Source organism: Petromyzon marinus, chromosome 33 (assembly GCF_048934315.1).
Source record: "Petromyzon marinus isolate PM22_M1 ecotype Great Lakes invasive population chromosome 33, UKy_Petmar_22M1.pri1.0, whole genome shotgun sequence".
Taxonomy (NCBI): Eukaryota; Metazoa; Chordata; class Hyperoartia; order Petromyzontiformes; family Petromyzontidae; genus Petromyzon; species Petromyzon marinus.
The window spans coordinates 282,903-309,286 of NC_133699.1; the positions used below are offsets into that span (position 1 = coordinate 282,903).

The 26,384-nt window shown below is 48.5% G+C and overlaps 1 protein-coding gene across 4 annotated transcripts in view; it reads left to right on the forward strand.

Moving 5' to 3' along the window:
- Positions 1 to 26,384, forward strand: part of LOC116948262 (regulator of G-protein signaling 7) — a 130,677-nt gene that overhangs the window by 71,183 nt on the left and 33,110 nt on the right. For all 4 annotated transcript variants that reach the window (XM_032964755.2, XM_076071407.1, XM_032964754.2 and 1 more), the window contains 9 exons: positions 72 to 168; positions 4,531 to 4,581; positions 12,197 to 12,300; positions 13,673 to 13,724; positions 14,414 to 14,478; positions 15,050 to 15,126; positions 16,173 to 16,254; positions 17,412 to 17,486; positions 24,902 to 25,000. In XM_032964755.2, the coding sequence (XP_032820646.2) occupies positions 72 to 168; positions 4,531 to 4,581; positions 12,197 to 12,300; positions 13,673 to 13,724; positions 14,414 to 14,478; positions 15,050 to 15,126; positions 16,173 to 16,254; positions 17,412 to 17,486; positions 24,902 to 25,000 (702 nt within the window). The remainder of the gene's footprint in view (positions 1 to 71; positions 169 to 4,530; positions 4,582 to 12,196; positions 12,301 to 13,672; positions 13,725 to 14,413; positions 14,479 to 15,049; positions 15,127 to 16,172; positions 16,255 to 17,411; positions 17,487 to 24,901; positions 25,001 to 26,384) is intronic.

Sequence of the window (26,384 nt, forward strand, 5' to 3'; positions counted from 1 at the left end):
TCCCCCTCCCGCATTGTCCGTCCGCCCGTGTGTCTGTGTGCATCCGTGCGTCCGCCAATTTTGTGCCGCAGATGGAAGAGATCGTGACGCGGATGCAGGACGATAAGTCCGGTGTCCCCATCCGAACGGTCAAAAGCTTCCTCTCCAAAATCCCCAGCGTCTTCACCGGTGCGTGGACCTGAGTTTGGAGGGGGGAGGAGGAAGGGGGGGTGGAACGGCCCTCAAATGTCAAGATTTTTAAACAGAACCCTTCATTAGGAATTAAAAAAAACATTCAACGTACGTTTTCTGGTAAATGTCAATGAAATACGAATTTTCGGAGATTTCCAGGGGGTGGGCGAGAGGCGGGGGGTGGGGGGCAGGGGGGAAGCGCAATTGCCCCCATCGCACCTCCCCTGGATCCGCCACCGGTGTGGACCTCATGGGCGAAGCCATCGATGGCAGCCTGACGGACGCCTTCTTTATTGCGCGTCGGTCTGAAACGCGCACTGACCTCATGGTCACAAGGCTCTGAGAAAGAGATATTAAATTACATACAACACGAGGGGAAATACGCTTTTACAGTTTAATTTCCACGCGTCATCACATAATCCTGTTTGACAGGTACATTTTGATGGAAAGGTTTCGCAATAACTGTGACGCAAATTCAGTATTTATTTTCGGTGCGAACTTATTTTTGTAATAGTCGTATTTTACATGATTTGTTTTTATCACAGTTTTCATCGTGTGATGTTCAGCCTGCTCACGGAAAACTATTTTTAATTAACAAAATAACCGCATGTGGTGGAGCAAACCAATGTATTAGTTGTTTGAAATGGGTTTGTTATTTATTTATTCAATTAAATTAACACATCAAGGCCCCTTGGCCTTGCACAAGAGGCACATTTAAATTATCCATTTCATATATATAAATAAACGAGCAAAGCATCGCAGTGCCAATCGGCTGAATGCCTTTGCGGCATGAACAAGAGCAAGTGCGATGATTCAGACTTTTGTTTGACCACTGGCCTTGTGACCTGGTTCCACGAAGAGAGAATTCCGGTGTGAGCTCCCCGCTCCGCCGGTCGTGCGTTCCCGAACGCTTGCTTCGGGGACCAATCAGTACAGTTCATTTTAATGCAGTGATTTACGACAGTTTCAGTAACCTGTGCAGGAAGAGTAGCTATCCGGCTATCCAGCGGACAAAATGACACGAGTGTGAGTCACCGTGAAATGACCGCAGGCGATAAAGCTGCGCGCAGCACTGATTGAGACTGGTTCGTACGTTGTACGTATGTATGTTGAACATCTTTGACACCACGTAGCCAACCGTGCTAACCGGAGGTGTGGGGGAAGGACAGCAAATGTAACACAAGAAATGAGTTTTCAGTCTAGATTTAAAAGTGCTAAGCTCCAGTGGCTTCCGAATAGGAAACTGTAGGAGGTTCACAGGGAGAGATGTCATCGGGGTTCTTTACCTCTCCGCACCCTCTTCCTGTTCTGTCACTTCCCACTGGACCTGTTCCACTATCGTCATCAATTGTCAACCTTCATCCATCATAACCACAGTTGGCTACGTACGGTGCGAAATTATACATTCATTATATATTCATTACAACTTTATTACCACCTTCATGATCCTCTGCATCATCATCGTCATCATCAAGTTCCAATCATCTTCAATAATAGTCCAACTTGGATTCATGCAGCATCTACTGTAAATGCAACTGTATTTGAAGGCACTATGTAGAAAAACAGTGGAAATATTTATTTTATGGAGAGAAAGCGTCAGAGAAAGAGATAAAGTATTAAAAAAGCAACATCTTGAGCCTGGATGTGAACCTAGGCATGGAGCAAGGATGGCTGGGGAAGGGAGATCCAGACTCGGGAGCAGCATAAGAAAATGAGCGACCTCCCACTGAGTAAAGGTAGTCTTGAAACATTGACAGACTACCTCTGTCTCTGGAATGGAGAGTGCATCGAAAGGAGTTGAATTGGGATGAGGGGGGAGGGGTCGGCAGGAGCGAGTTCACGAAAGATCTTGAAAGATAGTAAATGCAATCTTAAAATTGATGCTGGATTTGCTTGAGAGCCAGTGGAGGGATTGCGGTGTTGGGGTGATGTAGTCTTGTTTGTAGATGCTGGCGAGGATTCTCCCAGCAGCAAGATCATCTGGAGTAGGCATGTTAAGAGACTACTGGTAGACATTCTCATAATCGATTACCGGTTCCAATAGTCAGATACTAGGAACCATTTCCTGTGCAATTAGTAATTAAAGCACTGGTTGGCACGCGTGGCCATCTTACAGCACCTAAACTAAACTATACATTTTTTTATTTGAACCTGGTAAGGCTCACTGAGCTATAAGCTCTTTTTCAGAAGCGACCTGGCCACAAATGAAGCTCAACGTAGTGGCTTATCACGTGGACATTTCTAGCAGCCAAATCCTCTCAACGCATGATTTTAAATGTGGAGGGAAAAACTGGAGGACTCGGAGAAAAAAATCCACGTGACCACGGCGAGAGCAAGCAAATTCCTGTACACCACACGATATAGTTAACATCTTTCCACCATGCCTATACCCACGACAGACTTAATTGCACGTGCAGCAAAGCAGCAAGCCTATTTATGGGTTATTACAATGTGGTTACTGGTAGCCGTTGAAGAGTGGCAGTGGTTGAGTGGGGATGCAATGGAGACATGGACGACGAGGCTGCCCGCGACAGCTGGTGTAAGGAGTTGGCATATTTGGGAGATGTTGGTGCAGACTGAGGGATAGGGTGCTGCAGACTTGAGCTACGTGAGAAGAGAACGAGAGATTGGGGTCAATGACAACTAGCTTCACGCGCTTTCGGATGCGCTTCTGCAGTCGTCTGGAACGCTCTTCCTTCCGATATTAGGAAGCCACTGGAGGCTATGCACTTTTAAATAACCCAGATTGAAAACGCATTGATTTAAAACTGATTTTGTGTTTAGTTTGTTGTCGTTCCCCCGCACCTTCGATTACCATGGTTGGCTATGTACGGTGCGAGAGGAATTCAATATACGTACGTCAGAGCTTAGGAAGTGCGTTATCATTCCTCCTGGTATAGTATAAGCCCTGAATGGTAAGACTGCATCATTCGGTGAGAAGTCAGCAGTGGCTTTTTATGCTATGTGTCAGGGACTGCCTGCCACCAGAAATGTGTTCTCTCGTGTTGCTTTGTGAAAATGGAAACTTTGGCATGACTTGCCAAACGCTGTTAAAAATACTGTACCATGACAATACAGTTAGTGTCTCTGCTGCACCGAGACACTGGGCCATGCTCGCCTCTGCTGGTGGTTGGTGCTGGACAATGCGTTTAAAATTCCTGGCGGCCACTGCTGGAAATTCCACATTTCCATGGCAGGAAAGTTGTTAATCCTTGGTTACAGGAAGTACCAATTGTCAGTCTTAAATATGTGGGGCTGGTCTGCATGTCCCCAAATGAACATAACCAACGTGTAAATACGAGAGCACTGGGATGTAATTATATATGATGTCAGCATGGCATTCACTTGTATGGATCCGATTTGGCAGCTCTTTTAAATCTTCACCTCTCAGACTTTCAGAGAAGCCAAGAAAAGAAAAATTAAGGGATTTTTTTCCTCCGGCGCCATCATCGATGCGGCTGTGAGGCCGCGTGTGGCTCCGCGTCTCCGCTGCGCCTCTGCTGCCGTCATTAATTGTGCACGGCGGCATGCGGCGATCAAAACGCAACGACGGCGCCTCCACACAAAGCGCGGCCGCGCTCCAAAGAATGTCGCGTTTGCTTGTCGCGTGGAGCTGCCGCCCCACGCAGAGAGTGCTGCAGCTGTCGACGCGAATACAAGCCAAGCGCAGCACATTTTACAAGGCATTCTGTGGATTTATATCGAAGGGGTCAATTACAATGAATTGCGTGACTTGCCTTGGCTCAGAATGAGCTGATCAAGAAAGTGGCTGATGTAATTTCAGCATCACAGTCATCTGCTCACGCGGATAACGTCCCAACCTTGTTCGGTGCCATCCATCTGTGGGCTCCGCCGTTTCTTCTCTTCATGATTTGTTTGTTTTGCTACTCAGTTTATTTCCGGGGCTTTTCTTTCACAGATGACATCTGCGGGTGGTCTGTCCTGCAGGAGGCAGCGTGTTGGATCAGTGCAAGGGGCATAGCACAGCGATGCGACGACATTTTACGAAGCCGTTATCTCCAAGCTCCTGCCACCAGCCTTGCTGCCTTTGCCACTGTCACTCATCTCTGTCCGTGTTGCTCCTCCTCTGTCCCCCCTCTCGCTCGCTTGAACGGAGCCTTGCTTGTTAAAACTGGCCTTCATGCAAAGTGTTGTTCGGTATGTCTGACGTTTTACTGCACGTGCTCGGAGGCTTTTTGAGTGTCGCACAATGTGCGGTACAACCAGAAAAATGTATCAGCGAGCTGTACTATACCGCACAACCGCGAAGCACTTGACGCATCTAGGGAGTAAAAGAGTGCGGCGATGAGTGTGTTTGTGTTTAATTGCACTCTTAATGCTGTCCTTTGCTGCCAACAGGTGCAGACATTGTGCAGTGGCTCACAAAGAACCTGATTATTGATGATCAAGGTGGGAATACATTTTGCATTTAAATGAAAAATTATGCACCGCAGCACGATTGTGTCATGAACTAACATCCTGCGATCCTGCACTCAGCTGTATGCTTGGGCGTCCGTTGCATTGATGATGACCTCAGTGAGGAGGATTTGTCCCCTGCTTCGTGCGCCAGTCCGAGGCTAAGCAGACTCAGCAAAGACTCGTGTAAGAGACCCCCAGACTCAAAGAGAGACCCATAGACTCACATAGAGACCCATAGACTCACAGAGAGACCCGCAGACTCACATGGAGACCCATAGACTTGCACAAAGATACATACTATGATTCAGTGAAGACTAGCATACAGAATCCATAGACTCACAAAGAGATCCATAGACGCATATAGAGAACAATAGATTTACATAGAGATCCACGCTGCAAGTGTAGTGGATTCGAAATAGGTGAACACACAACTTCTTGGGAGGCAACACTTATTTATTAATTAACACAACAGTTAACTCTTACATTGCGCTTAGGGTGGTGACCACTGACTTACTCTAGCTAACACACACTTCTCAGATACTCTAGGGAGGTACAGCCTCCTGTCTTGGCGGGACTTAACAGTGAGGAAAAAAAGTATTTGATCCCCTGCTTATTTTGTACGTTTGCCCACTGACAAAGAAATGATCAGTCTATAATTTTAATGGTAGGTTTATTTGAACAGTGAGAGACAGAATAACAACAAGAAAAATCCAGAAAAACGCATGTCAAAAATGTTATAAATTGATTTGCATTTTAATGAGGGAAATAAGTATGTGACCCCTCTGCAAAACATGACTTAGTACATGGTGGCAAAACCCTTGTTGGCAATCACAGAGGTCAGACGTTTCTTGTAGTTGGCCACCAGGTTTGCACACATCTCAGGAGGGATTTTGTCCCACTCCTCTTTGCAGATCTTCTCCAAGTCATTAAGGTTTCGAGGCTGACGTTTGGCAACTCGAACCTTCAGCTACCTCCACAGATTTTCTATGGGATTAAGGTCTGGAGACTGGCTAGGCCACTCCAGGACCATAATGTGCTTCTTCCTGAGCCACTCCTTTGTTGCCTTGGCCGTGTGTTTTGGGTCATTGTCATGCTGGAATACCCATCCATGACCCATTTTCAATGCCCTGGCTTAGGGAAGGAGGTTCTCACCCAAGATTTGACGGTACATGGCTCCGTCCAATCGTCCCTTTGATGCGGTGAAGTTGTCCTGTCCCCTTATCAGAAAAACACCCCCAAAGCATAATGTTTCCACCTCCATGTTTGACGGTGGGGATGGTGTTCTTGGGGTCATAGGCAGCATTCCTCCTCCTCCAAACACGGCGAGTTGAGTTGATGCCAAAGAGCTCCATTTTGGTCTCATCTGACCACAACACTTTCACCCAGTTGTCCTCTAAATCATTCAGATGTTCATTGGCAAACTTCAGACGGGCATGTATATGTGCTTTCTTGATCAGTGGGACCTTGCGGGTGCTGCAGGATTTCAGTCCTTCATGGCGTAGTGTGTTACCAATTGTTTTCTTGGTGACTATGGTCCCAGCTGCCTTGAGATCATTGACAAGATCCTCCCGTGTAGTTCTGGGCTGATTCCTCACCGTTCTCATGATCATTGCAACTCCACGAGGTGAGATCTTGCATGGAGCCCCAGGCCGAGGGAGATTGACAGTTCGTTTGTGTTTCTTCCATTTGCGAATAATCGCACGAACTGTTGTCACCTTCTCACCAAGCTGCTTGGCAATGGTCTTGTAGCCCATTCCAGCCTTGTGTAGGTCTACAATTTTTGTTCCTGACATCCTTGGAGAGCTCTTTGGTCTTGGCCATGGTGGAGAGTTTGGAATCTGATTGATTGATTGCTTCTGTGGACAGGTGTCTTTTATACAGGTAACAAGCTGAGATTAGGAGCACTCCCTTTAAGAGTGTACTCCTAATCTCAGCTCGTTACCTGTGTAGTGGTTGAACTTTACACGAACAACTTTTGTCTTTCTTCAACCACTTCTTTATTTTCATCGTCTAACACGTTCTCCACACTCCATCGTATTCTGGACACCGCGGCTCGCTCGCCGTGCTTCGCCCGTCTCGCTCACCACCTTGGTTCCCAGTATCACGTCGCTTTGCTCCGCACACACGTCTTCAACTCTATTCCTACGCTCTCTCCACTGCTGGCTATCCTCCTCAGCTCCTCCGCCATACAGCGTCGTCGCACACAACGAAACCCAATCTCACTTCTCTGTCTCCGCACACCTCGTCTCCAGCTCCTCTATTACTACGCTCTCTCCACTGCTAACTGCTCCGTCTTCTTCAGCTTCGCTATCACTATGCTCACTCCACTGCTAACTGCTTCGTCTTGCTTCAGCTTCGCTATCACTATGCTCACTCCACTGCTAACTGCTTCATCTTGCTTCAGCTTCGCTATCACTATGCTCACTCCACTGCTAACTGCTTCGTCTTGCTTCGGCTTCGCTATCACTATGCTCCAATTCTCTTCTAAACTCTGTTTCTGAACTCCACGTCTTCACCGCACAGCTCCCAACTCCAATCTCCCCCTCTCTCTCTGTCTCCCCCCAATTTATCCCCATTCTCATTATCGCTAATTAATTGGTCCGCGTGCCTCCGCACGCCTCGCGTCTTCAACCACCTCCCTTTTTCCAGACACCTCGACGCCTCCTCGGCCCCAGCAACAGCTCCAACCAATCACAGCCCTTCTGTCTTAATTGGCCCGACCGTTACCTCATCACCCCAGCCTCTTCACCTGGCTGTCCTAACACGACCCCACTGTGTCCGCCGTCTCCTCAGGCTGACCCCAGATAAACCCCACACTGCCCGTGTGATCAATACACTCGCGCAGTTTCCCCAGCACACCTTCCTACTCCACTACACCTGTATAAAAGACACCTGAGAGCCAGAAATCTTTCTGTTTGAGAGGGGGTCAAATACTTATTTCCCTCATTGAAATGCAAATCAATTTATAGCAATTTTGACATGCGTTTTTTCTGGATTTTTTTTGTTATTCCGTCTCTCACTGTTCAAATAAACCTACCATTAAAATTATAGACTGATCATTTCTTTGTCAGTGGGCAAACGTACAAAATCAGCAGGGGATCAAATACTTTTTTCCCTCACTGTACACGTCTACCGCTATCCTAGATCCTCCGGCTGGGACCTACACACGGATCTCTTCTTGGCGTCTTCACGATGCATCTTCATTCTTGATACGGGCAGCCTCGAACCTCGTGAGGAGGCTGCTTATATGGGCCTCGGCGTGCCCGGGCCCCGCCCCGGCCACGCCTCCCTTCGAGAACCCTCTCGAAGCCCCTCCCCCTGCTGTCCACGTGCCTCCCGAGGTGCCCCCTAGGCACAGCCCCCCACTGGGGTCCAGTCCCGTGTCCAGCCGAGGTCACAGAGAGTGCCACGACCTCACACCACCCTCGTGGCCTCCTGAGTCCAGAACTGGCTCTGACGTCATTCCCGCCCCCTAGCCGGGATGACGTCATGTGTGTGTGTAGGCCCGCGTGGTAGTGACGCTCCCCCGCATAGTGACGTCACACGTGTGCGTGTGTACACAGTGGTGATGCTACAATCAAAACAACCCCCTACCTCCTCGCAGTGCCGGATGGGCAACTCTGTCGTGGACAGTGTTGTGGGGGGAGGTCCAATTCCAATTGGCTCCTCCCCTCATGGCATCTGTGTCCACCACAGTGGCTAAACGGGGGCTCTGGACGGGTGCGAGGGGCTGGTAACCCCTCCGCCTTCAATTAATTACCACTAAACCACGAGTTAAACTGAAATATGTAACTAATAAGCTTGTGCCGGAGGCCCCGGGGGGACAGGCGTCTATGACGTCTTCTGGCCAAACCCCAATTGGCGGAGCCAGGAGATTGAATCTCTACCCTCGGGGCTCCTCCAGAAACAACGAAAAGCCACTACGGATGGCCACGTGGAATGTTCGAACACTCACTGCGGAGGAGAGGCTGCCACTCCTCTGTCGGGAGCTGGACCGGTACCGCCTGGATCTCTGTGGTATTCAGGAGGTCCGGTGGACCGGTTATGGCTCCTGCCACCATGAGGGGTGGACAGTCCTCTACTCGGGGCAGCAGACTGCCAAACAACAGGGTGTGGCTCTTCTTTTGAACAAAAGAATGAATGGGGCGTGGGAGCGTGGCGGTGAGGTGTGGGAAGCTGTAAGCCCCAGGCTACTTTGGGCTCGCCTTCCCATCAACCGGAGGCGAGGAGTGGTGGTCGTGGTTACTTATGCCCCCACCGAAGACGAACATCCGTGGAGGGATGCAGGCAAAGCCGATGAGTCAGATGCCTTCTATGACCTCCTGTCACAGGTGCTGGCTAAAGTGGCACCTCGGGATAGAGTCATCATGTTGGGTGACTTCAATGCCCGAGTTGGTCATGATGCTGGCACCTGGTCTGGAGTAATTGGAGGGCATGGGCCAGATCAGCTCAATAACAACGGTAGGAGGCTGCTAGATTTTTGTGCAGCCCATGGGCTTGTAATTACCAACACGCTGTTCTGGCATCGGCGCATCCACACAACATCATGGATGCATGCTGGGTCCAAGCACCAGCGGATGCGAGCCCATGTCCTTGACACCAGGACCTACCGTGGAGCTGATCTGCCCTCTGACCATCGACTAGTCATCTGTAAGATGCGCCTGCCATTCTTCCACTGCGGTGGTGGGTGCACACCCAGGACCCCATTCCAACCTAAAGTGGCCTGGTCTCAGTTATCTGTTGAAAGTTGCAAGCGAGAATTTCATCATCGCTTGCGGCTGGGATTGGCATCATCCCCAACTCCTCCTGATGTCGAGGGTAAATGGGCGAGGTATAGGACTGTGACTCATGCAGCTGCAATGGCTGCTTTGGGTACGCGGTCCAGACCTCCCCAGAGACCCTGGCTGACAGAGGAGGTGTTCAGGATGGTTGAGAAAAAGCGACAGGCCCACTGTCATCGGCTACAGAATCCCACGTCAGAGAATGAGGAGGCTTACCACAGCCTTCGCTCGGAGGTTCGGAGAGCCGTGAGGCGCTGCAAGGATGGGTGGTGGTTGCAGGTTGCTGAGGAGATGGAGTCTGCCTCAGCGGCCCGCGATCACAAATCTCTATTTAACTCCATCAAAAAAGTAACCTGCAGCGCCACACCTATTACCATCATTAGGGGAAAAAACGGTGATCCAATCTCCGACCCCCAGGAACAGGTTTGCAGATTTGCTGAGCATTTCTGTGAGGTCCTGGGGGAGGGAAAACCCCTCAGCCAGGAAAACATGGTGGCACAAAGTAAGGATGACCCTGCTGAGGCTGCGGTGCCTCAAATATTGGAAAAAGTCACCCCCTGTGAGTGGCTGGCTGAGGTGCCATCTGTTGAGGAAGTACTGAAGGCGATCCGGAGTCTGAGACCAGGAAAGGCAGCGGGCAGAGATGATCTCCCAAGCGAAATGCTGAGGGAGGGTGGCGTTTGTGCACAGACTGCCCAATATGACATCATAACAACAGTCTGGACCACTGGATGGGTTCCGCAGGATTGAAGGATGCCCTGGTGGTCCCCCTCTTTAAGAAGGGGACCGCACAGACTGTAACAACTACAGGGGCATCTCACTCCTCAGTGTGCCGGGAAAGGTCCTGGCAAGGATTATTCAACATCGCCTTGCCAGGCACGCTGAGGAGAGGCTTGCGGAGCCCCAATGCGGTTTCAGGAAAGGGTGGTCATGCACAGATGCCATATTTTCTGTCCGTCTGCTACAGCAGAGGTGTAGGGAATTCCAGCAAGACCTACATCTCTGCTTTATTGACCTGGTCAAGGCCTATGATACCATCAGCAGGCCTGGGCTCTGGGTTGTTCTTCGTGCTTTTGGAGTACCTGACCCTCTGCTCACGATCATTAAGGACCTTCATGATGGTGAGCGGGCCCGGGTAAAACTACGTGGCCGGGAGTCCGAGCCATTCCCTGTACACCTTGGGGTGCGACAGGGATGTCCTCTGGCTCCCACATTATTTAACTATTTTGACCACGTAGTTCGTGAAGCCCATACCTGGGCAGTGTGCTTATGACTGGCTCCAGTTTAACAGCAGAGGTGTCACTCCGAATCAGTCGAGCGGCAATATCTTTTCATCGGTTGCATAACGCTGTATGGAAGCTACCTGGTCTGTCGCTCGGCACTAAGTTTCAGGTCTTCTCGGCCACGGTCATTCCCTCCCTTCTCTACGCCTGCGAAACGTGGACCCCCTTAATGGAACATCTTCGCCGGTTAGAAACATTTAGGCTGGCCTGCCTACGATCCATCCTGGGTTTAACCAGGCTGTATTGTGTGAGGAGTGCACAAATCCTTGAAAGATCTGGGCAAGGTCCCATCGGTGAGCTCCTCCGGCAGGCAAGGCTGCGTTGGCTGGGTCATGTAGCTTGCATGCCCAGCCACCGCATGCCGAAACAGCTTTTGTTCGGCCGGATCGAGGGGGCTAAACGGGCGCGGCACGGGCTAGAGAAGAGATGGAGTGATGTGGTACAGGAGGACGTGGAGCTGAGTGGACTTGCCGATGACTGGTACCAGCGGTGTCAAGGTTGGCCTCTGTGGGAGGAGGCTCGTGAAGAACGCTACTGGGCAGTTGGAGGCAGTCGCCCTCCAACAACGGAGGGCGGAGGAGCGACGCTCACAACAACGAGCGGAGCGCCGGGTGGCTAAAGCACAGCAGGTTGGCACAGTAGGGGGCACAGGTGGTGCATCAGCCAGTCATCTCAGTCAGTCGACCCATGGCACCTGGGTCTGCCCCGTGACCTCCTGCCAGCGGGCGTTCGACACTTCACGTGGCCTCAAGGTGCACATGGCCTGGCACAAGCGTCGTGGTGACGTCACCGCCACTTAGTGGCGAATGGCGGTTGTTGTTGATGCTACAATCACCACTACACAAGGTTAGCCCTAGTTCCGTGTCGAAAGCCCCTTGCGTCGACGTCACAGGTGGCAGCAGGGAGGCGGCAATCGTTGTAAGCAGGCTCTGTGTGACGCCGCTCCCTCTGGATTTGGTGTCCGCTTCATGCTGCACAATCCACTCCGATAGCCTACAACAATATCCCAGAGCTGGCTCGGGTTTCACCGTGTACTTGAAACCTCATCTCACCGAGCAAACTTTTGTGCTCCAAAGTCTACAAACTGTTTGGTGTCAGGGTTAACCCTTGCAGAATGAGATGTGGATAATCGTGAAATGTGTGCAATGTTATTCCTGCGCTACGCAGCAGTTTGAGAACAGTCCTTCACTCGTCAGAGGAATCCTCGCCGAATCTAAAGACTCCTTGGACTGAGGGTCCTGCTTGGAATACGTGTTCACTTTCTTACACTGTTGTGTTTTGCATGTGTCAAACAACTATGGTGCCTGATGAAACACTTCGGCCACCGAAGCTAAAAACACCCACAAACCTGTACAAATCGGTCGGCATCTTACTTGTTAAACTGCATTTCTACCGGCGATCTGAGCCCCCCCCCCGTGAACCACGGGCCCCCCTACACTGGCTACACCCTCGGCAGCTGCGCTACTGCCTGCGCCACGTCGAGCCGGGTCGCTTGCTCGCATGCCTGACGCGTGCCGCGTGCGCGCTGCTGCTACCATGCAGAGGCGCTGCACGTGGGCACCCTGATGGCGGCCCACGGCTACTTCTTCCCCATCTCCGACCACGTGCTCATGCTCAAGGACGACGGCACGTTCTACCGCTTCCAGGTGCACCCCCCCCAACGTCCCCCTGCCACCCCCCCTCTGCCGCGCGCTATCCCCGTGGCCAGCGCTGGCTGTGGCAGGCAGACACCCGACAATCGGGAGGGTGGCAGTGTAGAATTTGTTATTTTTTGCCACGGAGGTTCATAGTTGGTAGAGCAAACGAAAAGTTATTCCTGAGGCTGGACTTGAACCAGGGATAAAGAGTCAGCAGCTCTCATGGCCGGGAGTGAGGGGGGTTAAGACATTGGGGCAACAGAGGAGAAGGAGCAATCTCCCATGAAATGAAAGTTGACTGGAGGCTGTGATGGAAAGTCTGGTAGTTGGAACACACTCCCCCGTGTGACCGGAGGATGAGAGGGAAGGAGTAGACACGAGCGAATGTCTGGAGGATCTCGACAACATTGAGGACGGAATTACTGTATAACACGCAGGCTTTTCAAGACCGATATTGTTCGTGATAAAGTTTATTGAGTTAGATCGGATGAATGTAAATCTGTCGTACACCCTCCTCCACCCGACACAGCCAACTAGCAAGGTTTATCACGTGATGAAAACGTGCAATTAGTTATTAGTTCAGCACACCGGTTGTGTTAGAGAGCAAACCCACAACACATTTAAAATTGAGTATGACGTTTCTCTGGTGATTACAACCAGCATCATCAGGCGATTGCCATACAATTCTGGTAATATATTTTTTATTATATGTCAGCACTGACATGCTGGCCTTCATATGAGACTCTTCTCATCGGCGATTGCACCAAAGCAAAACTATTTGCTCAAGGGAGTTGCCTTCTTTGGTGTTGCCTGCAGTGAGCTACTGCACCACAATGGGTTTTTCAATGTGGCTCTTTCTTATATCACTCAGAATAATAATTTGCGTAGTTTTGGTGAATGTAAACAACACAAATAAATAAGCAGACAATGTTTCCTTCACATAACCGTATCTCCACAAAAAAACATAAAAGTTTTTCCTACACAACCCATCAGCCGCACAGCCTTCTGGGAACACTGGATATTAAATACAGCGTCTCATCTTCTTGTTAAAAGTTCTCATACCGTTGGGTCCTATTTTTAGTTGGCGACCTTTGAGCTTTCGATTTAAAGCTTTCGTGACTGCAGGGATTCATCTTCTTGGTTCTTTCGGTAAAGTCACGTAGAATGGAAATAAAATAATGCTCACTCAAGCGCTGTCTTCTGGACAGTCCTGTTCATTCACCTGAAGAAGGCTACTTGTGTTGTGGCCGAAACGTCGTGAGAATTCTATTTTATTATGTTTTATTTTTATTATTTTATTGCCATTCTACGTGACTTTACCGAAAGAACCAAGAAGACCTTTGAGCTCTTTGGGAGCTGAGCCTTATCTGTATTGTTACAGACACCCTTCTTTTGGCCTTCAAACTGCTGGGATCCAGAGAACACAGACTATGGTACGTTGTCTTTCTTCTTCTGGTTCATATATTACAATTTTATTCGCAACTGTCAACTCTTTACCGATGAGATTTCTGCTTGAAATATTTGCCAAGTCTGTGATTAGTACATTGTAGTTTGTGTGTACGAGGAAAGCAGCTCTGGAGAAAATGCATGCACATGAGTGGATTATGCAAACAAATGCACGGGTCAGCCACAAGCGCAAAGTAAAGTTCAAATCCATACCATGCCTCAAGTGCTTTTTGCAACTATAACACCGGGTGAATATGACACAGTGGAGGCCCTTCTGCCAGCTTTGTTGTGAGCAAGAAATTGCAGGGCTGCGCCTTTCCCTTCATAAGTACGGTAATTGAGAAACGAAGGCACCACGTGGGGACTCTGCAGCTGTAGGCGTAGGCGCTGTAAGGCGCCTGCTGCTAGCCAGTCGGAGTCCGCCTCACCGCTTGAACGTCCATGCGTGCCAATCGGTGCAATCATTGTGAACTTTCCAGAGGAAACGGTCGCCGGTTCCTGATGGTTGGAACCGGTAATTAATAATAAACCATGACTTTACACGATCTGAAAATAAGTATTTCGCCACCGTCACCATTTGCTTGAGTGTTAAAAACAAGTCAATGCGCACAAAGCGGCATGAAATGTGCGTGCGTTTAAACTCGTGTGTCGCCACTCTCCCTCTGTGTGCGTGCAGCCGTGTATTTGTGCAAACGAACCATGCAAAACAAAGCTCGTCTCGAGCTCGCCGATTACGAAGCGGTAAGTCACCCGCAAATCTGAAATTTGATAGTTATTGAAAACAGAGAATATTATTGAAACACGTCACTCTGTTTTAAGATATCTGGAACTGTTGTTTATTTCACTTGCATACCGCATTGCTCCCTAAATGCGTCATTAGATACCAAATACTGCAAAGGTTCATCTATATATTGGTTCAACAGAAAACACCGTCTCGCTATGGAGTAGTCAAAGTATTTCTTATAAAATTGGCATTTTACATTTTTTTATAGTTATATCACACCACCTTTTACAATATGTTATCATGTTACATTATTATGAACTTTGTAATCACAGTCGTAATTTTTATAACGCAAACAAGGTTTATTTTTTTACAGGATGTGCATGCTTTTGTATAGCTTTGTGTACGTATAATCTCTATACAAAGTGTAAGCTTCTAATCTTTTTGTACTTAATCCAGATCTCCCTTGCAAAATAGGTATAAATGTAATTCCCATATATTGAAGGCGTTTTCTTATAAAAGCCTCTTAAGGGTTCATTTAGGTCCTGCTTATGACATTGGCACTCTCATCTGCCGTTTGTGTTTTCACAGGAGAGCCTGGCTAGACTCCAGCGAGCGTTTGCCAGAAAATGGGAATTCATCTTCATGCAGGCCGAAGCGCAGGCTAAGTGAGCCTCCAGTTGGTTTTTAACATTCGCCTTTTACATTCGGCCATTCCCCGGAGCGTTTCAATGTTTCCTCTCTGCAGCATGTCTGTCGCCGCTGTATCCGTTGAATGGGGACTCATAATGATCACGTTAGAGCACTGAGTCGGAATTAGGGCTTGCACAGTTGGCCTCAAAAGGGGGCCTCGTCTGGCATTTTACCCCAGGCCTCCAAAAACCTTTCAGCTGACACCGCTGTTCCTGAGTTCGAATCCAGGCAGCCATCAATGTTTAAGCTGGCTTTTCAAGCATTGGGAAGCACTGGTCTTAATACAGTCACAAACAAAGAAAACATGAGTTCACTTGTTTTATTTTCTACTTACTTAGTTTTATCCTAACCCAGTTATGAGTACCAACACATGTATATTGATGGTTGTTAAAACATTGTGACCCACGCAATACAGCGTATGAAGGAGACGCATCGCAGTAAATCCGAGAGTGGTTCTGTGGTGCCGTCTTACAGGCCCATTCAATTGATTTGAGGCTCTGCTGACTGAAGTCCTGGAAGGATATCTTTTTTTCAGATGCCTTGATCACAGCAAGATTTATGATGAAATAAAAAAAATAAACATAAAACGATGAAACGTGATGCAGTTTTATATCCTTCGGATGAACAGCCATTTGTTAAATTTTGGCCCATATTAAATGACAAATAATAAAAACAAAACAGTCTCCAAATTGCTTTCGGAATTCTTTTCCTCTGGTGTAACGGCTTCAATATCTGACTATTTGTGGGTTGCTAAGCGATGCTACAAAGTCACACACATACAGTGAGGAGCGGAGCTTCTTATTAATTTATGTCAGCTCACATGGCCTCATTTTTTGCCCACAGTGTCTCTCAGTAAAGGACCTTGCTCCCCCCTCACCTTGTACTTGTGTGAACATCTGACTGGCATAAGACAATTAATAAACTCTGCCCTGCTGTGCTTTCTCAGACAAAAAAAACCCCAAACATGTCACATTTTCCCAAGGCCGTGGCGTTCACAACATGTGTCATTTCATCCGATTAGAGTCGACAAAAAACGGGACAAGATTGAGAGGAAGATTCTGGACAGCCAAGAGCGTGCGTTTTGGGACGTTCATAGACCAGTGGTAAGTCTTCTTTCCGTTGGGTTGATTTATGACAGGGTGGCAAGCCAGGCTGTTAATGGAGTCTCCACTTAGTTGAGAAATTCGACAGTGCAGAGCAACGTGCGCAAGGAGGCATGCAAGTAAATGGACGTGTGAGCACGCTTCCTCCCACTTCAGTTCTACGCACGTGCCAATCGTGCTTTTACTCAGGATGACATTAATTATTCAGCCCCTCTGATTGCCTGGCGGCAGAGGCAGCGGCCGGCAATCAGAAGGTCGCGAGTTCAAATCCTGGTTGGAGATTGACTCAGCACATCATCCTTATGAGGTCGATAAAATCAGTACCACTTAGTGAGGATGTCAACAGTGGTTGTCCTCTGGATAGCCTTTCCCCTTCCACAGAAATTAGGAATTTCCACTACGAGCTCGGGGCTTTAAAGAGACGAGTACTGCCTCAGTACTCATTTGAGCAGAAATCACTGGCTTTTTAATCTATTGGTTCAGTACAAGATGCTGCTGAAATTTTGTATGCTCAGAAGGCCGTGGAGCCAATGGGTTGTGTAATAAATACTTTTCTTTTCATGGAGAGAGACAGAAGGAGACACATTGTTCGCTTATGTATGTTGTTATTTATATTGCCCTAAATGAGGCTTCAGTTTATTTTGAGTTATGTTTTTACAACCAGGGTTACTGTTTCAATTAACTTCACTCAATGATTTTTATGAAGATGTTGAGGTCTGCCAGACGATTTCTTTCGTCGTGCCATCCATTTTGTGTTCAACCACCAACGCTGCATGTTGCAACAACCACTGCCTTCTGCTTCTCTCCTCGCACTGCTCGACTTCGAGTGGTTGCTACGAGTTATTGTTGCATATTTCACCTTTGGGCGTGTGGTCAAAGGCCCCAAAACGTTACCGCAATTAAACAAAGCATTTTTGGGACTGGACTGATACAACTGCGTGGACGAACAAAATCTCCGCTGTCCTTGAATCCACTTCTCATTTCTCTCCAACAAAGTGCCACTCTTTACGTTAAAAATAAATAAATCTATATCCTGCTTAAAAATAGAGTTAGCCTGTGCATAATCAATTCATTAAGCGACGACGGAATGACTCCGTGTTGAGTTTCCGTTGTCATGACAACTCGGTTAAAAAGTGGTGAATTCATCTTGTGCCCAGCCTGGCTGTGTGAACACGACGGAGATGGACATCAAGAAATCGTGCCGCATGAAGGACCCACACAAAACCAGAAAGGTGAGCTCAAATCCCCTGGAGCAGTGTTCCTCACTAGTTTTGAGAGTGGGGCCACTTTATCCAACATCAGAGTGTGAGGGCCACCACACATTTGAAACTATTGGGTTTGACAGCACGTTGGGGGGGGGGGGTGTCACGTGTTGTGTATTGTCGGGGGCTGCCCTAAAGGCCAACAGGGGTCGCCCGTGGCCCACGGGCCTTGCAATCAGCCAACTCCCCATTTTCAGATTATCCGAGTTCTGGATTAACCGTGGTTTGTGATAAAATATATATATTCAAGCATGGGCTCGTTTAATTAGTATCTGATCCTCACTCATTGATGGTCCTGTTATCTGTGGGTTTATTAGCAAAATTACTTCACGTCTCCGTGACATAAAAGTTGTGGATATGCCACGGCTAATGGGATGAATCTGCTACGAGTCTCCACTTGACCGCAAAAGAAGTGCAGATGAATAGGAGACCGTTCCACGATGAGGAAAAGAGACAAAAACACGGTCAATTTGTGAAAAATATGGGGGCCCATTTTTTTAAAGATCCAATTGGTCCCATGGAAAATAAAAGTCATGGTTAATAAGGCCACGGATAAGTGGAATTCTGCTGTGTATGTTGCATATTATCAATTCGTTGTGTACATTTGCAAGCAATGGAGGCTGCTACATTCTCCACAATGTCAACAAAGAGAATCGATTCTTGAATGGAATTGCAGCCTGGATCCGTGAAAGATCGATTCTAGAGAGTTGCATGCGAAGCTCTTTTACCCTAGGAATATGGAACACATTTGGCTGGGAACCCGAGACTGTTAACACCCAGATGGCTGCAGCCTGAGAGGCACGGGAGATGGATCGCACGTACACGTCGCACGGCTCACACCTTTCTGGGTCACGTCTAATGATGTCTGCTGGCAGCCTGCTGGGTGGGACAGTGTTCACTAAGCCTCGCTCGCAAGCCTCACAGCAAGCGATTTCGTATAACGAACGTAAACCGAGCAAAAGTAGACCCCAAAACAACTGGTAAGCTAAATGTGTCTGACTTGTCGATTGCTGTGTAATATCGAAGATCAGAGCTCCCTGTTGTGAAACAGTAAGGTTTGATAATACAAACAATGTATGTATATATTGCAGTGCTGCCTGGTTTACAATATAGTGCGTTTAGAAAAAAATATCTACTTGACAAAAGCAGCCTGAGGGTGATGGATCCGTCAGCCTCAATTTAGACGAATGGCTCGGGAAAATATTCAAAAGTGCCACCTATTTGATGATTAGGTCTCTTCAGAGAAAACCTTTCACCTATATGCTCTATTGTAATTCAAATAGGGGATATGAAATGGTAGCTGCTGTCAAATGCATGAAAATCACTGAACAAGGAGTTTTTTTTTACGATGTCACGTCACCAAAGAAAAACGTCCAGAAAATGTTCATTCATAAATATTTTCAAGGCTGAAGCTTTTCCTTTGAATAAGAGACTGTTGATTTCAGCGCATGCAAACACACAAAATACAGTTTAACACGTAGGCTTTCGCGACCAATATTATTCATAATAAAGGTTTTTGGGTTAGATCGCATTTATTTATAAATGTGTCGTAACCCTCCACCACCCGACACGGCCAATCAGAAAAAAAAGTGTCACGTTGACAAAAGACAAATAATTCACTACTTTTGATTTAAAGAATTACTAATCTACAACTCATTACTAATCATAACCAATGACTGATTACTAATCGATTAAATCATTACAATACCCCCCCCTCCGCCTCTAATCACTGCACCTGATATGAGTTAAGTGATGACGTCACCCTGCTGCTCCATATAAAACCGGGAGCAAGCGAGGGCTTTACCATTCTGGCGAATTGCCCGATGATGCTGGATGTATTTACCAGAGAAACGTCGTACTCAAACTGTAAATGTGAATTCACTCTTCAACACACCGGTGGGCTAAAGTAGTGAATTATTTGTCTTTTGTCAACGTGACAATTTTTTTTGCTGATTGACCGTGTCGGGTGGTGGAGGGTTACGACACATTTATAAATAAACGTGATCTAACCCAAAAACCTTTATTATGAATAATATTGGTCGCGAAAGCCTACATGTTAAACTGACATTTTTCCCTCACTGTACATACAACACACACAACAACAGCCGCCATTCCCTACTAAGTGGCAGTGACGTCACCGTGGCGCTTGTACCAGGCCAGGTGCACTCTGAGACCACGTGTTGAAGGCTCGTTGACAGGAGTCATCTCTGACCGAGATGACTGGCAGATGCACCACCTGTGCCTCCAATTGTGCCAACTTGCTGCATTTTAGCTACCCGGCACTCCACTTGTTATGAGCGTGACTCCTCTGTTTTTTTTGGAAGGTAACTGCCTCCAACCGCCCAGTAGCGTCTTTCACGAGCCTCCTCCATAGAGGCTGATCTTGACACTGCTGGTAACGGTCTTCGGCAAGTCCACTCAGCTCCACATCCTCCTGTACCGCATCCATCCCTTCTCAGCCCACTGCACCCATTTTGTCCCCTCTATCCAGCCCAAAGAAGATGATTGGGCATGCGGGCTACATGCACCGGAGGAGCTCGCTGATCAGAATGTGTCGTTTAACCCAGGATGGATCATAGGCAGGACAGCCTGAATGTTTCAAACCGGAGATGTTCTATTAGAACGGTCCACGTTTCGCAAGCAAATAAAAGGGAGGGCATGACAGTGACCAAGAAGACCCTGAGCTTTGAGATAGCTTCCATACAGCATGATGCTGGCCACCCACCCCCTTGTGTTCTGTGCTGGCCTTCATAGGTGCTACTCGCTAACAGGACTTGCCCCAACAGTCTGTTAAGGCTATACCTGGGATTTGTGTCTTTTTGTGTCCCACTTGTCTTATATAGATTTATATAGCGCTTTAATTCAATGCTTTACAGAAATAGAAAAAATGGTACATATGATTGAACTGGTTGAGATAAAGGGTGGCATTATTAGAAGTTGCGGTGGAGATTTTAGTGATATTATTTAGCCGCTTCACGATACCAATCGGTGTTACATTGTATGTACAAAATTGAATGACAAGCGACTGACCTCGGGCGAGTTCTCATGTTTAGCCATCCAGAGTGTTTTACTGCTGCTTGGCACGATGTCCGACATATCGCCGCACTTGCTGGTAGCTTCTTCTGGAGGTAAACGTTGATGAACTGAATGTTTAAGAAGCTCCCGGCACCTGGAGCGAAACGCTGGACATTGTGCTGCATCAGAGAGAGGCTGCACGTCACAACCATGAAACCTCACTTGGCAGTCACCCCGTTGCCGTGTGTTTCTTGGATGTCACCACGTTGCCGTGTGTTTCTTGGATGTCACCACGTTGCCGTGTGTTTCTTGGGAGTCGCCTCGTTGCCGTGTGTTTCTTGGATGTCACCACGTTGCCGTGTGTTTCTTGGGAGTCACCACGTTGCCGTGTGTTTCTTGGGAGTCACCCCGTTGCCGTGTGTTTCTTGGGAGTCACCCCGTTTCCGTGTGTTTCTTGGGAGTCGCCTGGTTGCTGTGTGTTTCTTGGGAGTCACCTCGTTGCCGTGTGTTTCTTGGGAGTCGCCTCGTTGCCGTGTGTTTCTTGGGAGTCGCCTTGTTGCCGTGTGTTTCTTGGGAGTCGCCTCGTTGCCGTGTGTTTCTTGGGAGTCACCTCGTTGCCGTGTGTTTTTTGGGAGTCACCCCGTTGCCATGTGTTTCTTGGGAGTCACCCCGTTGCCGTGTGTTTCTTGGGAGTCACCCCGTTGCCGTGTGTTTCTTGGGAGTTGCCTCGTTGCCGTGTGTTTCTTGGGAGTCACCTCGTTGCCGTGTGTTTCTTGGGAGTCGCCTCGTTGCCGTGTGTTTCTTGGCAGTCACCCCGTTGCCGTGTGTTTCTTGGGAGTCACCCCGTTGCCGTGTGTTTCTTGGCAGTCACCCCGTTGCCGTGTGTTTCTTGGGAGTCACCCCGTTGCCGTGTGTTTCTTGGCAGTCACCCCGTTGCCGTGTGTTTCTTGGGAGTCACCACGTTGCCGTGTGTTTCTTGGCAGTCACCCCGTTGCCGTGTGTTTCTTGGAGTCGCCTCGTTGCCGTGTGTTTCTTGGGAGTCACCCCGTTGCCGTGTGTTTCTTGGGAGTCGCCTCGTTGCCATGTGTTTCTTGGGAGTCACCCCTTTGCCGTGTGTTTCTTGGGAGTCACCCCATTGCCGTGTGTTTCTTTGGAGTCACCCCTTTGCCGTGTGTTTCTTGGATGTCACCACGTTGCCATGTGTTTCTTGGGAGTCACCTCATTGCCGTGTGTTTCTTGGATGTCACCACGTTGCCGTGTGTTTCTTGTGTTTCTTGGGAGTCACCCCGTTGCCGTGTGTTTCTTGGAAGTCACCTCGTTGCCGTGTGTTTCTTGGATGTCACCACGTTGCCGTGTGTTTCTTGGGAGTCGCCTCGTTGCCGTGTGTTTCTTGGGAGTCGCCTCTTTGCCGTGTATTTCTTGGATGTCATCACGTTGCCGTGTGTTTCTTGGGAGTCTCCCCATTGCCGTGTGTTTCTTGGGAGTCACCCCGTTGCCGTGTGTTTCTTGGGAGTCACCCCGTTGCTGTATATTTCTTGGATGTCACCACGTTGCCGTGTGTTTCTTGGGAGTCACCCCATTGCCGTGTGTTTCTTTGGAGTCACCCCTTTGCCGTGTGTTTCTTGGATGTCACCACGTTGCCATGTGTTTCTTGGGAGTCACCTCATTGCCGTGTGTTTCTTGGATGTCACCACGTTGCTGTGTGTTTCTTGTGTTTCTTGGGAGTCACCCCGTTGCCGTGTGTTTCTTGGAAGTCACCTCGTTGCCGTGTGTTTCTTGGATGTCACCACGTTGCCGTGTGTTTCTTGGGAGTCGCCTCGTTGCCGTGTGTTTCTTGGGAGTCGCCTCTTTGCCGTGTATTTCTTGGATGTCATCACGTTGCCGTGTGTTTCTTGGGAGTCTCCCCATTGCCGTGTGTTTCTTGGGAGTCACCCCGTTGCCGTGTGTTTCTTGGGAGTCACCCCGTTGCTGTATATTTCTTGGATGTCACCACGTTGCCGTGTGTTTCTTGGGAGTCACCTCGTTGCCGTGTGTTTCTTGGGAGTCACCCCGTTGCCGTGTGTTTCTTGGATGTCACCACGTTGCCGTGTGTTTCTTGGGAGTCACCCCTTTGTCGTGTGTTTCTTGGGAGTCACCCCGTTGCCGTGTGTTTCTTGGATGTCACCACGTTGCCGTGTGTTTCTTGGGAGTCACCCCTTTGCCGTGTGTTTCTTGGATGTCACCACGTTGCCGTGTGTTTCTTGGGAGTCACCTCGTTGCCGTGTGTTTCTTGGGAGTCACCTCATTGCCGTGTGTTTCTTGGATGTCACCACGTTGCCGTGTGTTTCTTGGGAGTTGCCTGGTTGCCGTGTGTTTCTTGGCAGTCACCTCTTTGCCGTGTGTTTCTTGGATGTCACCACATTGCCGTGTGTTTCCTGGGAGTTACCCCGTTGCCGTGTGTTTCTTGGATGTCACCACGTTGCCGTGTGTTTCTTGGGAGTCGCCTCGTTGCCGTGTGTTTCTTCGATGTCACCACGTTGCCGTGTGTTTCTTGGGAGTCACCCCGTTGCCGTGTGTTTCTTGGGAGTCACCTCGTTGCTGTGTGTTTCTTGGATGTCACCACGTTGCCGTGTGTTTCTTGGGCGTCGCCCCGTTGCCGTGTGTTTCCTGGGAGTCACCCCGTTGCCGTTTGTTTCTTGGATGTCACCACGTTGCAGTATGTTTCTTGGGAGTCGCCTCGTTGCTGTGTGTTTCTTGGATGTCACCACGTTGCCGTGTGTTTCTTGGGAGTCACCCCGTTGCCGTTTGTTTCTTGGATGTCACCACGTTGCCATGTGTTTCTTGGGCGTCGCCCCGTTGTCGTGTGTTTCCTGGGAGTCACCCCGTTGCCGTGTGTTTCTTGGATGTCACCACGTTGCCGTGTGTTTCTTGGGAGTCACCCCTTTGCCGTGTGTTTCTTGGATGTCACCACGTTGCTGTGTGTTGCTTGGGAGTCACCTCGTTGCCGTGTGTTTCTTGGATGTCACCACGTTGCCGTGTGTTTCTTGGGAGTCACCCCGTTGCCGTGTGTTTCTTGGGAGTCACCTCGTTGCCATGTGTTTCTTGGATGTCACCACATTGCCGTGTGTTTCTTGGGAGTCGCCTCGTTGCCGTGTGTTTCTTGGATGTCACCGCGTTGCTTTCTTGGGCGTCGCCCCGTTGCCGTGTGTTTCTTGGGAGTCACCTCGTTGCCGTGTGTTTCTTGGATGCCACCACGTTGCCGTGTGTTTCTTGGATGTCACCACGTTGCCGTGTGTTTCTTGGGAGTCACCCCTTTGCCGTGTGTTTCTTGGGAGTCACCCCGTTGCCGTGTGTTTCTTGGATGTCACCACGTTGCCGTGTGTTGCTTGGGAGTCAACTCGTTGCCGTGTGTTTCTTAGATGTCACCACGTTGCCGTGTGTTTCTTGGGAGTCACCCCGTTGCCGTGTGTTTCTTGGGAGTCGCCTCGTTGCCGTGTGTTTCTTGGGAGTCACCCCGTTGCCGTGTGTTTCTTGGGAGTCGCCTCGTTGCCGTGTGTTTCTTGGGAGTCACCCCGTTGCCGTGTATTTCTTGGATGTCACCACGTTGCCGTGTGTTTCTTGGGAGTCGCCTCGTTGCCGTGTGTTTCTTGGATGTCACCACGTTGCCGTGTGTTTCTTGGATGTCGCCTCGTTGCCGTGTGTTTCTTGGATGTCACCACATTGCCGTGTGTTTCTTGGGAGTCGCCTCGTTGCCGTGTGTTTCTTGGATGTCACCACGTTGCCGTGTGTTTCTTGGGCGTCGCCCCGTTGCCGTGTGTTTCTTGGGAGTCACCTCGTTGCCGTGTTTCTTGGATGTCACCACGTTGCCGTGTGTTTCTTGGATGTCACCACGTTGCCGTGTGTTTCTTGGGAGTCACCCCTTTGCCGTGTGTTTCTTGGGAGTCACCCCGTTGCCGTGTGTTTCTTGGATGTCACCACGTTGCCGTGTGTTGCTTGGGAGTCACCTCGTTGCCGTGTGTTTCTTAGATGTCACCACGTTGCCGTGTGTTTCTTGGGAGTCACCCCGTTGCCGTGTGTTTCTTGGGAGTCACCTCGTTGCCGTGTGTTTCTTGGATGTCACCACGTTGCCGTGTGTTTCTTGGAGTCGCCTCATTGCCGTGTGTTTCTTGGCAGTCGCCTCTTTGCCATGTGTTTCTTGGATGTCACCACGTTGCCGTGTGTTTCTTGGGAGTCGCCCCGTTGCCGTGTGTTTCTTGGGAGTCACCCCGTTGCCGTGTGTTTCTTGGGAGTCACCCCGTTGCCGTGTGTTTCTTGGGAGTCGCCTCGTTGCCATGTGTTTCTTGTTGCCGTGTGTTTCTTGGGAGTCACCCCGTTGCCGTGTTTCATCACAGTCGGTCTACGGTCTCCAAGGCGACTCGCACTCCCAGAGTCCCACGCACGCTCTACCTGTCGACGCCAAGCCCCCCACGGAGGACGAGCTGAGGACCCAGGCGAGTTCAACCATTATCTTCTCATTGTCCATGGGGTGGGCTTTCTGGGTTATGGATTAACTTTTCCTGCATTTTCTTTTACATTTTTATTTCGACTCAACGCGAGCTCGGGACAAATCACCTATCACCGAACAAGTAGAAGCGAGCATAGATCCTATCAGAAATAGGGGAGTCTCTAGCAGAACATTTTTTTATTTTAAAATATCTTTACATGCTTTTTTTATTACTAATACTTCATGTTAAAGTGCTAAAAGGAGATTCAGGTCTCAGTAAACGCTGCAATACGTTGCCCACAGCCGTTATAGATCCCTTCGTTCGCTCCTATTGGTTGGGACAATCCCCTTGCAGTGTGCTAATCTGAGATGGTGAATAGTTCAATGTGAATGTGCAGTTTTATTGAGGGACTGTATGTTGTTGTCTTGGTGTGGTCTGGAACTGTTTTTGCTGTTGTTTTTCTGCCTTACCAAACCTTTGGAATTTATGTACTTATGCAATTTGAGCTTATATACTTTATTTACATATATGTATTTTTTATTTATAGTGATTTTCTCAGCTTTCGTATACTTTGCACTCCTATTGATTGATTTGTATTGTTTGTTGTTGTGACTTTATGACTCGCCCCTATTGGACATCTTTGAAAAAGGGCTTCAAGAGCTCATCGGATTTTTCCAGTCTAGATAAATATTTTGATTCTGAGTACAGTTTCCATTTATGCTGATGCCATTATGTCTCCAATGGAATTTTTGGAAAACGTCTTTTGACGTCGCTGCTGCGCGAATAGTGTTCAGTGAAGAGCACACCTCCTCATCTGACTTGGTGTTTAATTGGTACGTTGTTGCTATCTTCACGCAGTTGCAGTGTAGCTGCTCTATCCTAATAACTGGTTTCTGTAATATCTGAAATAAACGATTAAACTAATACAATATTCAGGCAGCTACATTCTCTAGTCAAACACCTGCTTTATTGTCTACAAAAGCCAGTCATCATGAATGGTCATCATTAGACCTCCTTTGCCAGTACCAAAATGTAATAATAGGGTTTTTCCTCTTTTTTTTCTGGCAACAAAACTGAAACCTTTTTACGAGGATTCATGTCTGCATTAACCACAATACCTGCAGTCAAATACCTGCAGTCAAATGCATTTTGATGCATTTTGACAGCAGGTATTGTGGTTAATGCAGACATGAATCCTAGTAAAAAGGTTTCAGTTTTGTTGCCAGAAAAAAAGGGGAAAAACCCTATTATTACATCATGAATGGTCTTCTTTGGTTCTTTCGGTAAAGTCACGTTGAATGAGAATAAAATAATAAATTGATAAAATAACACAATAAAATCTCACGACGTTTCGGCCACAACACAAGTGGCCTTCTTCAGGTGAAAGGAA